Below are 13,337 nucleotides of genomic sequence, written 5' to 3'. Positions count from 1 at the left end.
ACGCTTTCCTGGAAGACGCCCAATACTAGTAAACAACTCCGCAGGGTGCTTGGCTGCTATCTGTTCCTTGATATCAATTATCACTTATCACTATCGGTGCCTTAACATCACTTATCACTTGTAACGAGTCCAAATCTTTCTGCATCTCTGGCACCAATAATGCTGACCCCTTCCTCCACTACTTAACCATTTCTAAATTAATTGTAATGCTTCTGTTCTTTCCTTTCAACATTTACGGTGCAAATCCCCATCGCCGGAATTAGGTTGTTATTGTAGGCCTTGAGTCTAAGGCAGGTGTCTAAGGTGAGTGTTCCTAATTCTAGGCTTTTCCTTGAGTTTCTCATAATCAGCAATGGAAAGTATGTTTGCTCGTGATCCAGTGTCCAATCAGAAATGTTACCAAAGTCTCATTAATTACTCAAAGCTTCCTTCCATGGGTCCCTCTTGGTAGGGATGGAATTTTCTGCAACATATCCCACGAATAAATCATCATCACTACTGGTGTCATTATCAGCTACCCTTACAGGTCTTGCGATGTCCCCCTTGGGTTTAATTTGCCACAAAGAGAACAGGCTCAGTACCATAAGCTGGACACTTCATTCGAGGGTGACCGTGCTAATAATGCCTTTTCCTTGGCCAATTTTCACAGAACTGCTACCCGAAAGTCCAAATTCACCTTTTCCAGCCACCTTTTCTGCTATAGCCGTCACCTCGTAAACACTTTGTTGGATTATGTTACGGTCAACAAGAAGTTCGGACATCGTTCTCGGATTCCCATACAAATTCACTGAGTTTAAAGAGAAATTTAGATAGATTTCTTTAGTTAGCTCTCTTAACAGCAATGAGAAAAGCTTCAATCAAGTAGGAAAAATGATATTGTACTTGTATATATTTAGACATAGTTAATTGACTATGATTTAGAGAGCTAACTAAACAAACCAAGTCACTGAGTACATTTGTACACAAATCCGAGAACGTGTCCGAACTTCTTGGTGACTGTAACACAATTTTAATTTTAATTTTAATTTTAATTTTAATTTTAATTTTAATTTTTTTTATAATTTTAATTTTAATTTAATTTTATTTTAATTTTAATTTAATTTTAGGGGAAGGGGAATTTAATTTATTTTCTTTTAATTATTTTATTTTATTTTATTTCATTTTAAGGTAATTAAAAGGGAGGGATTTAATTTTAAGGGAATTTAAGGGGATTTTAAGGGAGGTATTAATTGTTTTTAATTTTTAATTTTATTTTTTTTTTAATTTTTATTCATTTAATTTAATTTTGGGGTATTTTCATTTTAATTTTATTTTTTAATTTCATAATTTAATTTTAATTTTAATAATTTTAATTTCAATTTCAATTTTAATTTTAATTTCAATTTCAATTTTAATTTTAATTTCAATTTCAATTTTAATTTTAATTTTAATTTCAATTTTAATTTTAATTTTAATTTTAATTTTAATTTTAATTTTAATTTTAATTTTAATTACTCCACAGGTAGCCCAAGCTTGGTTTCTGTGGTGTCCTGTTATAAGGAAATGTATGGGGAATCATCAAAATTTCAATAAAATCATCTAACGTGAAATAAAGCCTTGAAATTTTACCCGATCATTGAGAAATAGCACTTCTTTCGCTCTGCGTGCTTATTTTTTGAATTTAGCCCGTTTTAAGGAAAAAAATCCTTAAAACGGGCTAAATTCAAAAAATAACCACGCAGAGCGAAAGAAGTGCTATTTCTCAATGATAGGGTAAAATTTCCAGGCTTTATTTCACGTTTTGATGATTTTATTGAAATTTTTGATGATCCCCCATACATTTCCTTATAACAGGACACCACAGAAACCAAGCTTGGGCTACCTGTGATTACTCTACCATGTGACAGCCCCACGTGAAGGCTCCACGTGACGGCTCATACGTAGTATAAAAATCTTGTGGAAGAAAGATTTTTTTTCGTTTACGAGTTACATCATACTTTGATATGGCAAGCCGTTACTGCCAAAAGGGATCGAGATTTTTTTAAGGGGGGTTGAAATTTTTTTCTTTGTCCAGATTAACTTTTTAGCGATCGAAATATATATATACACTGTTCAATTTTTTTATTCCAGCCTCAGTTGCTGCTAGCGAGTTTTTCTGCTTATTCTCGCTAGCGAGTTTTATCGAGGTGGAAATTCTCGCTAGCGAGTTTTTGAACCGAATTCTCGCTAGCGAGTTTTATCGAGGTGGAAATTCTCGCTAGCGAGTTTTATCGAGAAGATTTGCTACACAGGAAGCCCAATAATAAGTTCACTGATGACATTTCATGATTCATTTCGTTAAGCACATGGTTCTGTAATTCAAAAAAATCCTTCTTTGCTTTCTTCGCCTATTTCTTACGTGTTTTACCCTGCTGTTTTTGTTGGCTATGAATCCAACTGTGCGTAAATTGCTGGAAAATATTGCGAAACTAAGCGAGGAGCTACAAAAACCAACTTCGGGTTCACAAGCTGTTCAAGAACGGGAGGTTTCTCAAGCGTTCGGGAGGTCATCTTCACAATCTACTTCATCGCCATCATCGCAAACTAGCAATGCCGCGGCTTCGAGTTCTTTGGCTCAGGGATCCACTTTATTGGCGAGTTCCAGTCAAACCCAGAGATTTAGGCTTGGCTATAACTTTATGAGAAATAAAGGCGGTTCAAAATCAAGACAAAAACATAAAGTCCAAGCAAAGAAGGTGTTTTTGAAAGATGTTGTGTTACTTGGGGGGCCAAAAGATAGTGTAGTACCACGGCAAGGCACCAAAGTTCTCTTGATGGAAAACAAACACATAGTTTCAAGTGTGGAGTTTGACAAGAACTGGGATCATTCGACTGTTGTGGATAAGGTTAAAGGCTTGTTTCCCGACAAGCTTGGTGAATTTGATGAGGTAGAGTTATTGATGCCTGTTCATCACAAGCTTATGGTGCCTCAACTTTCTCCTGGTCAAACTTTAAGTGCCCAGCTAATTCAAAAAGTTTTTAAAGACAAGCCCATCTATGTAAGACCTCCGAAGGAATTACTGGAGATTTACGAAGAACCCCCAAGTAAGAAGAAGTACGAGGAAATTGAGGTAAAGTTAAGCTTAATTTAAAGCCATGAAAAGTCATAGAAAAAGGAATTTGTATTTCTGCTTTATTCTTGAGTTCAACATGGCCATCGATGTGAAAAAGCATCTTTATATTAGTAATGGAGAAAAATTCAGCGTTCTAACGCAAATAAAAAGGAGTGGATTTAGCAAAAGCCATGCACAAATATTTTTAGCTGAAAATATTGGTGTATAATACCTAACTTTCTTGATAGGGGGAGGGGTGGGCTCACATAAACTCTGCCCTTGCCAAAATGATTTTTTTCACTTCCCTCTGCACTTAATTACAATTATCTAATGTTTTTTGCCATTTTTGATTACCAGATTCACAGTAGTGGCGATGAAAAAAATGATGATAAAAAAAGTGATGATGAATTTAAGTACTCTGCATTTCAAGGTGTCCTTAATAATTACTGTATTCCATTAGCCATTGTTACTCCTCATAATTGCAATGCATACAAATTTCCCTCTGCAGCTCATGTAGAAAACGAAAATATTTATTATACTTCAACCTTAGCGGTTGCAATCAGTGTGTTTTTAATAAACCTACCTATCTATATATCCATCCATCTATCTATCTATCAATTTATCAAAACCAATTGCAAAGTAATGTTTCTTTCTTCAGATCAAGCTGAATCAGCAAGGCCTATAAGTGAATCTATTGCAGCAAGTGGTACTGTAATTATTTCAAATTTTACTCAAATATCATTCCAGAACCCTTTGAAATAAGTTTAAGTGCAATCCGTTATTTACTTCAGTTGAGATATCCTTGACCAATATTAGGGTTAGTTTATATTTTCCTCAGAACAATCTGGATTGGCTGTTGAGGAATTAAGAAATGTAACTGGTAATGTAACCATTCATGTTAATCCATTTAAATTCATAATGTTAACGCCAGGAATGGTTTCTAATCAGGTTAGACCCTTAGCTAAATAAGTATGAAATGTAATGATCAGTGCTTGCATTGAGAATTTTTGTTAATATTTCACAATTAAAACTTGGGGTTACTTTGTGTTTAAAATAACTTAGCCCAGTACAAGAAATTTACTTTTTGTTCCTTTTCCCAGATCAAGCTACACTGCATAATGATGAAACCGCTGATAAAAATGGTACTGTATGCACTCATTGCAGAAGTATAAAATTTTTAGTCTATTTAACTAACTGGAGCCAGTCGTACAAAGGCTGAATAAAGTTATCCACCAGATAACTTTATCCAAATGTATAGTATTTGTATAGATTTCATCCACTGGAAAAGGATTTTCAAAGAACGAGCAAAGAGCTATAGGTACTACTAAGTTTGGCAGATTTTGGTCCAAGTCCATTAAGTTTCCAGAATAATTTGTCCTTCTTAACAAAGTAAAAACCTAACTGCAGCCTTTTCATATGAAGAAAAGATTTTAGTCAAAACGAGAGAGTATATCTATTTACAATCAAAGTTCTTTCATTCCAGGCAAAAAAAAAACTCATGTACTATATAATATTTTTTTTTAAATGACAAGAATGTTTTTTATTCCTCAGATCAAAGTGAACTGCCCAGCAACCAACACACAAATCACTACCATCATGACTCAGAGACCCCTACCCCATTACCTACTGATGTCAGTTTCTATGATGCAATAATAGAGGAAATCAATAAAAAGGAACTCACTGATCCTGTAGAAATCTTAAGACTTCTACAAACACATCTTGTTAAGGGAAGAGATCTAGATGTTGTTGATGTAAGCAATAGCTCAGAAGGTGCCACAAATTACATTTGTGTAGACCGTGAGAACATTCTGAAGACAACCTTTTCAGAACTAGAATCCATTGAGAATTTTTTGCTAACATTTGAAGTAGACTTCATGGGAGAGTTGGCCAAAGATTTTGGTGGGCCCAGAAAAGAGTGGATCCGTCTTGTAAATGCTGCAATGAAAGACAAGTACTTTGACAAGGGTCTGAGAGAGTACCTTTCTGATGAATATTACTATGTAGGGATTATGCTGGGAGTGGCACTCCTGCAAAATGGCCAATTGCCAACTATTATTCCTGAAGACATGATTAACCAGCTGATATACCCAAGCATCAACAAGTGCATTGTCAACCTACAAAAAGGGCTTAACAAGTTTGGATTGGTTAGAATTTTCCAAAGAAAGCCTGTGTTACTTTATCTCCTCAAACCAAGGAGTGAAACGTTGAATGCAAAAATGTTGATTAAGTTGCTATCTCCAGTTTTTGCCCCAGACGGTTCTACTGCACATTCCAAAGAAAAGGAGGTCTATGCAATTTTTGTGAAGTACATCAGGCAAGTTGCAAGTGGTAGACGGGCACCAGTGATGTTGACTTCCATATTGGCCTTCGTCACTGGAGCAGAAGAGGAGCCAGTTCTTGGTTTTGCCAAGCATCCAAGTATCACATTTGCCCATGGATGGACAAACGACCTGGTAATCTGGCCTTTGTTATTTGCTTCTATTATTTGGAGTTCTTAAACACTATTCATACTTTGAAGTGATGAATGGTGCTTGATGACAATTAAGGTGTCCAAAAATTGGAAAAAGAAAGAAATGGGTTGTATTTTTGATGCGTTGATCCCAATAATTCAGCCAAATAATGTTTCCTAAAAATCTTAGCATATGTTGGGGGGATAGGGCAATTTGGTTAGCATAAGGAAATGCATGTCTACTTGAAATCTTTGGGATGATGATGATAAGACAGTGATATCTAATACCATACATTTTTATTATACTTCAGGCATCAGAAAAGTCTGTCTGTTATATACCAACAGCTCACACCTGTACCAACAACTTAGTCCTTCCCAGAGGACCACTTCTCAAAGTTTTACCTTCTGAAGAGAAGCTGTTTGAACTGTATGATCTAGCCTTTGCCAACAACCATTTTGGTGTCATGTGATTATAAAGATATTTATTCATACAAGAGACTTTTTGCTATTCATGCCATAGTTAATACTTTGCTTTTAAGCATTTATCATTATATATTAATGTTGTGTTCAAGTTAATGGAAATATTCCCATGCCTTGGCTAAGTGGCTAAATTGCTTAATGCACTGAGTGTCAATACCTATTAATAGGCTAGAATTGTTTCCCTAATTACATTGTTTTGTTTACATTGAATTTTCGGATCAAGCAGTTCACTTTATTGATTATTACTGTATGTCTAGAAACAAAAACTGTTTTTAAACAGTTCAAAACAACAAGCATTACATTTATAATATCATATAACACTTTGGGGTTTCAGATTAAATTTTATCATTTTGTTGCTGACATATGTTTTGCTGTTTCACCATGTAGCACTAGATTTAAAAAGATTATTTGTTAAGGAAAAGATAGTTGGCAGTACTTAATAATAGTAAGTAATCATTTTGTGGGAATAAATTTTTATATCTATTTAGAGTATCAATCCTTATTTTACAAGCATCAGAAGGCACATGGTTATGAACACAGCCTAAACAAAGAATCATATTCTTTAGGGAATGACACATGGCCTGAATCTTGAAAAACAGTGTAACGCAATGAATAGGGTTTATCCAGATATTCACTTAAGGTTGGACGTGCGTGTGGAGGGAGGAGGAAGGGGAATAAGATCGATAATCATGGTGTTGATAACGTGAATCAAGAATATTATGCTTTGAAGAATTCCAAACCTTGACAAATCATTATTTCTACTAGCCTTCATACTTGTTTTGCACAACGGCATTCTATTCTAAGGTATCAATGAAAGAACGTGTAGCACAAAAATGATTAATTCCAGAGTCACCATCATCAGTTAATGGATTTACAGTTCTTTCTAATTGTGCCATTTCAATCTCTCCAAGACTAAAGAGACACTCAGGGACAGCAACGTTGTTGACATCAGAAATGTCAAGAGGCATTACAGTGTCATAATCAATTCCATAGCTGTCAATATCAAAGTCCAGCACACTGTCACTAGGGTTTGCTATCATTCCAGAATTCCAGAGAGCAAGTGGTGAACAGTGACTTGCTGTTCGCATGCCATGATAATTCCACTGTTCATTAAATTCGTAAAGCGACCTTGAAATACGGGGGAGATAAACATAGTGGAGAGCAAAGATGTCGATTTCATCATTGGAGTTGAGTATTCTGTGTTGTTCCATGTGTCTGAAAATGGCCATATAGTAATGGTTGACAACACGATTGACCTCCCTCCATAGCCTTTCAATCCTTGTATTGTGCACACTCCTGCCAGTAATAAAACTGCCTCTCCCTGTACCGCGACATGCAACCATGAACCTTGCTACATCCCAGTTCTCCACACCACAGTCACCTGTAACTCGACTAGGAATACCATAATTGTCTACACCTTGTTGAAAAAAATGGAGTGCAGTTTCAGCTAAGTTGTTATTTGCACATTTCAGGAAGATGATTGTTCTACTGTAGCCATCTACACAGCCATGAATTACAAAACGCCAACTGATCAATTTATGATTAGTGTCAATGTGCCATAAACAGTTGGGTGCTGGGACATTGTAAACACGACGTTGTATTGAATTGTTCCTCCTGAACGCCCTACCAACAGGATCAAGGTGGTACAATCGCTCTCTAATCTTCCAACGTTGAACGTACACTCCCCTACTCTTTAGACTTCCACGGATATAGCTTTCTCCTGCTCCTGGAGTGAGTGATGCTACTTCTTTAAGGACCTCATCCAACTCTGAGTTTGTAATCTGTGAGAACGTCCGGTTTAAATTAAATTGCTGTACTCGTCGGTACAGTGTTCGTTCACTAATATTCAAGCAACAAGCTATTTGGGACCATGTCATCCCGGTTTCTCTCAGACTCTCCAGCTGTTGCTTTGTTACTACAAATTTTGGGCGCCCCATGGTCTCCTCGGTGGGAAGCTGGTAGGTTGATTCATGGCTTTCCTCTTCTTTCTCGGCTGAGGATAGCCATTTATGGTAAGAAAAGTCATATAGCTCTTTTACCAGCCGGAGATTTTCACTGTCGGTAGTATTGCTATCTTGGTTGTCGTTATTGTTCTTAAACTCCAAATCATAAATAATTCCTGCCAGGATGCCTAAATAGTATTCCAATTCCCTACGGCGATATTCAAGTAGTAGCAGGTCAGTACAACCTTCCAGTTGCTGCAAAACTTTATCAATACCAACGAAAAACTCCTTTAGTTCTTCTTTGTGCGAGAGCGCCGCCATCTTTGATATATCACTCTGACCCAAGCCCTCCATACGCGCCAGTATCAATGTGGTTAAATGTAATTTAGGCTAAGTTAGACTCGAGGTCAATGACATCTCGCAGTAGCGTTGTCCGGACGCATACCGCTATCTCCGCTGTCAACGCATTTATTACCTCACGCGATCGTTGATCGACTCAGCTAGCAAGTTGTTTATAGCATGTCGCAATCTATTCTAGTCGATCTCTGTGGCCTGTATGAGATATGGATCATAGCTATCATTACGAAATTCGATAAGACGCTACACACGTGATCACGCTAGCTTAATGCCAACCACGCGAACCTTTATTCGCCATCGCTATCTATCGCTAGCACTTGCTATACGACGCTATTACGCTATTACGCTATTACGCTACAACACGAGTTTAATTTCCCGCCCGCCATCCCTACCACTGGTACAGGTAAGTAGAGGTAAGTATTCCATTGACTGATCGCGGTCAATGTGACAGGTGTTCGGTGGGTGGTGACAGGGTGACCATGGTTACCGCTAACTTGTGCCTGGCTCCGCCCATCCCACCGAATATGCACCTAACGCCAAGCTCATCATTAACGATGAGTTAACGTGTCATTGAAGCATGAAGAAAACTCGCTAGCGAGAATTTCCACCTCGATAAAACTCGCTAGCGAGAATTCGGTTCAAAAACTCGCTAGCGAGAATTTCCACCTCGATAAAACTCGCTAGCGAGAATAAGCAGAAAAACTCGCTAGCAGCAACTGAGGCTGGAATAAAAAAATTGAACAGTGTATATATATATTTCGATCGCTAAAAAGTTAATCTGGACAAAGAAAAAAATTTCAACCCCCCTTAAAAAAATCTCGATCCCTTTTGGCAGTAACGGCTTGCCATACTTTGAGCTTAGAAAAAGAATACAGTCGAACAAACTTTTACAATTTTTGGTAAGTACATCTCGACTTCTTTGTTTCTATCAACGAAAGAGCTATATAACTTAGAACTACTTTAGTGTTTAACGTATCAATTATACCAATGACAGTTCAACCATTTTGTTTTGGTTTGAGTATAACTTTGTACAGAAGTCGCAATTTTATGCAGAATTTCTTTAAAATTCCTCATTTTTATCGATCATCCAAAATGAGATTCCTTTGTTTAGATGAGTTAAGTGATTCTCCTTATTTCTGTTACTTCGATTCTCACCGAACTGTTTATTTAGTGTAGGCCAAATCATTTTCAATCGGGTTTCTTCCCAGCGCCACGAAAATCTTTTTCGGAAATTTAATTCGGCTGAAACTTTAATGGAATAATTTTGAAGGGTTTAATAATCACTGGTTAAAGTTTTTTCTTTATATTCCAATGGGAAGTATTATATTTTTACGACACAACAATTGTTACTTCTCCAGGTACGTCGTCTGTATCGACAGTAACAACTTCATCTTCGATTTCGTCATCGTAATCATCCATTACTAGTAGTTTCTCTACACACTCGACGTCTGTGTCTTCGTCAACCAGCACTTATATAAGGTATTTGATTAGATTATAAATGAGGATAATTTTCTATTAACAGTTCATTGAGATACAACTATGGTGGTGGTGATTGAATATTTATTAGACCCCTTTACAGCAGTTTGCAATGCAGCTCAATCTGAGGGACAAAGCAATAGGTTTTCAATTGTCAGGTGTTTGGAATTCTTTTGGTATTTCCACCCCAAATCCAGCTAATATAACGTCACATGTAAGGGATTTATAGTTAATTGGGTTAGATGAGGAAATCTTATTCTCATTAGTAATCTCAGACTACCAAATTAGTTTTGTTCAATTTTGACTGCCTCAGAGATTTCTGTATCCAATTATCTCAAAGTTGGACAGCATTTCCAAACCATAACTGTTAAAAACAAGTGATATTCTCATTGAGTTAAAAAGGACGGCACAAATTTGGGTGTCAGACGGTCAATTTGTTCTTCTAAAGGCCATAGTATTTTGCAAAGTTTAAAATACTTGTGTGGTTTTGATTTTTTTATGTTTAAAAAGCAAAAAGCAAGAAAGTTTACAAAGCATTTTGTGTTTGAAAGCTCTGAGAAGAAGTGGCCTAAACTCAGAAAAACTTGATTACGCTGCAAAAATTATAGTCCTTCAGTTCCATAGGAAATGCTTAACAGAAAGTACATTCATTGATGTCAACTAGGATTTCATTAAAAAAAGTTTATGTAGTTGGTAATATGATTTATAATAAAACTAAGGCTCAGGTCAAATGTCGAACTTCACATGAGCCGAACCTAATTACATAAAAGAATACTGCCTTGTTATCCATTGTTTAAATTAGGTTCGGTTCATGTGAAGTTCGACGTTTGACCTGAGCCTTATAGACCTTTTTGGCTTTGGGCGTAATGTTTTCCTATTTCAGACCATGTGTCAGATTCTTTGTTTGAGTTGTATCCATATTCATGTGTTTTCTCATGCACAACCGTTAAACAAAGAAATGATAGTCTTGGGAATTATGACACATCAAGTCTGAAATGGGACAATATTATGCCCAAGCTGAGAAAGATCTATTGATCAGAGTTTGAGCAGTACCATTCATCCATTCATCTTATCCGATCAATGATGCAGTTGTATTCTAAACATTTTGTAGCATGTTGTTTGTGGGAAATGTGAATTCCTGCTCCATGGTGACTAATTCGATCACTATAGAGGCTTTACACTATCACGTGATGGCAGCCATATGACAGGAGGCAGGAACAATTGAATCTGGTCTAATGTGATTTACATGAGAAAGAATTCAGTTTACCAGGGGAGAAGACTCTATTGTTGTGCCTCCAATCCTGTCATGGCTACCATCATGTGATGGTGCAAAGTCTCTAATGTGGGAGTCGGAATTTGAGGGTTTACTAAAGTAGACAAAAAAAAGAAATTGAAGAGTAAAAAATATGCCAAAAGTTCATGATAATTGTTGGTGGACGTGCCACTAATAGGTTGGGTGCACCCCATGCATAAGGATAAAAGCACATAATTGGCATGGCTGCTATTAATGTTGGTTGACATGACAAAAGACACCAAGACAAAATATTTTGTTAAAGTCAACCAACATGGCATAGGGGCTCTGACATCACATACATGCACCTCAAGAATAAGCTAGTTTAGGATATATCTTAAATATGTATTGATTTTATATACAGCAAATTTAAAAGCATTACATCAAAGTCATGGAAGAACCCAGCTCAAGTTCCCCAGTTACACAACTTGATGATAGGGATCTTCAAGAAGGGTATACCACAAGTGGGAAAAAGGTAACACAGGAAACTACTCACCGTTCAGAAAAAGGACAACTAGTAGTGCAGCCTACAGATAGCCCATCCTTTCACCCACCCAATCATCCACGAAAGTCAGATCACCTGGAGAAGGATTCGGTGCAAGTCACCACAAAATGTACAGCTATCTCAAAAGAAGGACATCAAAGGCTTCCCCCTGAAGAAAATTCATTTGAAGAACCCAAAGATGGCTCTATCAAAGATTCCCATGTTGGCTCCCATAAAGATTTACCAAAAGTTGAACCTATTCCGAACAATGATGTTAACGATGAAGATTTCCAAGAACCCACATTTTGCCCCAGAGATAAGAAGAGTGATGGGCTGCAACAGCATACCTGTATGCAATGCCCAAACATTTCACGTGGAGATTTGATAGCTATCCCAAAATTGTGGGGTTTATACTACCACGATATGATTTATATAGGAGATGGGGATGTTGTGCACCGAACAGGCGGAATACGCGACTGGCTCCACTTTAAAAAAGTAAGAATCAAAAGGGAAAAGCTTGCTGACATCATACCATATAACAGCATGCCTACGTTGGTTATTGAAAATGGGTCATGGCAGGGTCATGACCCTCTACCCACAGACGAAATCCTCTGCCGAGCCAATTCAAAAATTGGCGAAAAAGGATATAATCTGTACTCAAAAAACTGTGAACACTTTGCTCGCTGGTGTCGATACAGGCAGGAAGTCAGCGAACAAGCAAACAACCTGCTATCTAAACAACAGGCAGTCAAAGCTGTATTATTTTCGTGGGCAAGTAATCAGCCCCTTGACCACCGCTATGGATTTCCCTTCCTACACGTAAGAGGTCATGCTGAAATACTTTAAGTTTTAAGCCTGAGTTCAAAACCATCCTTTTTAAGAAGGCTTACTTTCGATATATATTTCTATGCAAAGTTTTTTATGATCTTAATTTGCATTTGTAATTATATTAGTGTTGAAATTGAATGAAAATGAATTGTTGAAAATATTCGAATGTTATTATATTCCTTAACTTTTTATGCTAAATACTTGTAATGTAAAGCATTGTTGAACTCGAGCTCTCCAGGATATAGACGCTACATAAAATTTCATTATTTTTATTATTATTATTTAATATCTAATTTCTAAAGCGCCTCCACTATGAATATTCGATGGTTACAAAAACATTAATTGATTAAAACAACCACTTCAAACAGAACACATTTATTTAAACTTCTATGAGTGTTGACATTATTTTTGGCGCCATTAATCACGTGACAACAATCAATACTCAATATTGAACACATGACTATTTTTCGAAAATGTATAATATTAACTTAACTTTTAATTTTACTTCATGGTTTATTTAGAGTAGTATTGTATTAGAACAAATTATGTATTACTGATATATTACGCCAACTGCCACGGTCACGGTCCCCTGTAGACCTGCCACAACGCTTGCTCGTCCAATCAAAATGCCTAGATAAGCCGACGTCACAGTTGGTCCTCCTTTTGTTCCTGTTCGACTGTACCGTAAGTTTTTTTACAATATAATCTAATCTGCTCTAAACCAATCACAGTAAATTACGCAAATGGTAACCCAATCAGAATGCGAAGACGCGGCACGGTAAAAAAAGTTCTGTTCCGTAACGTATTCTTGTCCTAGATTCTTACACAATATCTGAATTAGCAGCCATTTCGCTCGCACGCTGTCTATCAACCCATTCTTATTTACCCGTCTTCGCTTCCTTCTTCTCTATGCCTTTCTTTCACCTATTAAATACCCTAACACATCGTCTTTTTCTTC

General features: G+C 36.7%; 3 protein-coding genes across 4 annotated transcripts; 2 read left to right on the top strand and 1 right to left on the bottom strand.

The window, feature by feature from the left end:
• Nucleotides 1–1,973: 1,973 nt before the first annotated feature.
• Nucleotides 1,974–6,483, top strand: LOC148909928 (uncharacterized). 2 transcript variants are annotated; one of them, XM_089033463.1, is made up of 6 exons: nucleotides 1,975–3,089; nucleotides 3,429–3,501; nucleotides 3,730–3,777; nucleotides 4,172–4,213; nucleotides 4,623–5,524; nucleotides 5,832–6,483. In XM_089033463.1, the coding sequence occupies exons 1-6, from the start codon at nucleotides 2,406–2,408 to the stop codon at nucleotides 5,988–5,990; spliced, it is 1,908 nt and encodes a 635-aa protein (XP_088889589.1). In that variant the 5' UTR covers nucleotides 1,975–2,405; the 3' UTR covers nucleotides 5,991–6,483. The 2 variants fall into 2 exon arrangements, with proteins under 2 accessions (XP_088889588.1, XP_088889589.1); XM_089033462.1 differs by having other exon boundaries at nucleotides 1,974–3,089; nucleotides 3,429–3,777.
• Nucleotides 5,986–8,848, bottom strand: LOC148909927 (uncharacterized). Its single transcript, XM_089033464.1, has one exon. It carries the CDS (start codon nucleotides 8,295–8,297, stop codon nucleotides 6,795–6,797), a length of 1,503 nt encoding a protein of 500 aa, XP_088889590.1. The 5' UTR covers nucleotides 8,298–8,848; the 3' UTR covers nucleotides 5,986–6,794.
• A 4-nt stretch (nucleotides 8,849–8,852) lies between these two features.
• LOC116301357 (uncharacterized) lies at nucleotides 8,853–12,763 on the top strand. The gene is made up of 3 exons (XM_089033465.1): nucleotides 8,853–9,199; nucleotides 9,659–9,779; nucleotides 11,432–12,763. Exon 3 carries the CDS (start codon nucleotides 11,459–11,461, stop codon nucleotides 12,395–12,397), a length of 939 nt encoding a protein of 312 aa, XP_088889591.1. The 5' UTR covers nucleotides 8,853–9,199; nucleotides 9,659–9,779; nucleotides 11,432–11,458; the 3' UTR covers nucleotides 12,398–12,763.
• Nucleotides 12,764–13,337: the final 574 nt, after the last annotated feature.

The sequence above is a fragment of the Actinia tenebrosa genome, unplaced genomic scaffold, assembly GCF_029948245.1.
Source record: "Actinia tenebrosa isolate PJP-AT-01 unplaced genomic scaffold, QUT_ActTen_1.0 PGA_scaffold1__47_contigs__length_23844297, whole genome shotgun sequence".
NCBI lineage: Eukaryota > Metazoa > Cnidaria > Anthozoa > Actiniaria > Actiniidae > Actinia > Actinia tenebrosa.
The sequence above is the reverse complement of the archived record's forward strand: the minus strand, read 5'-3'. Positions and strand labels throughout refer to the sequence as shown.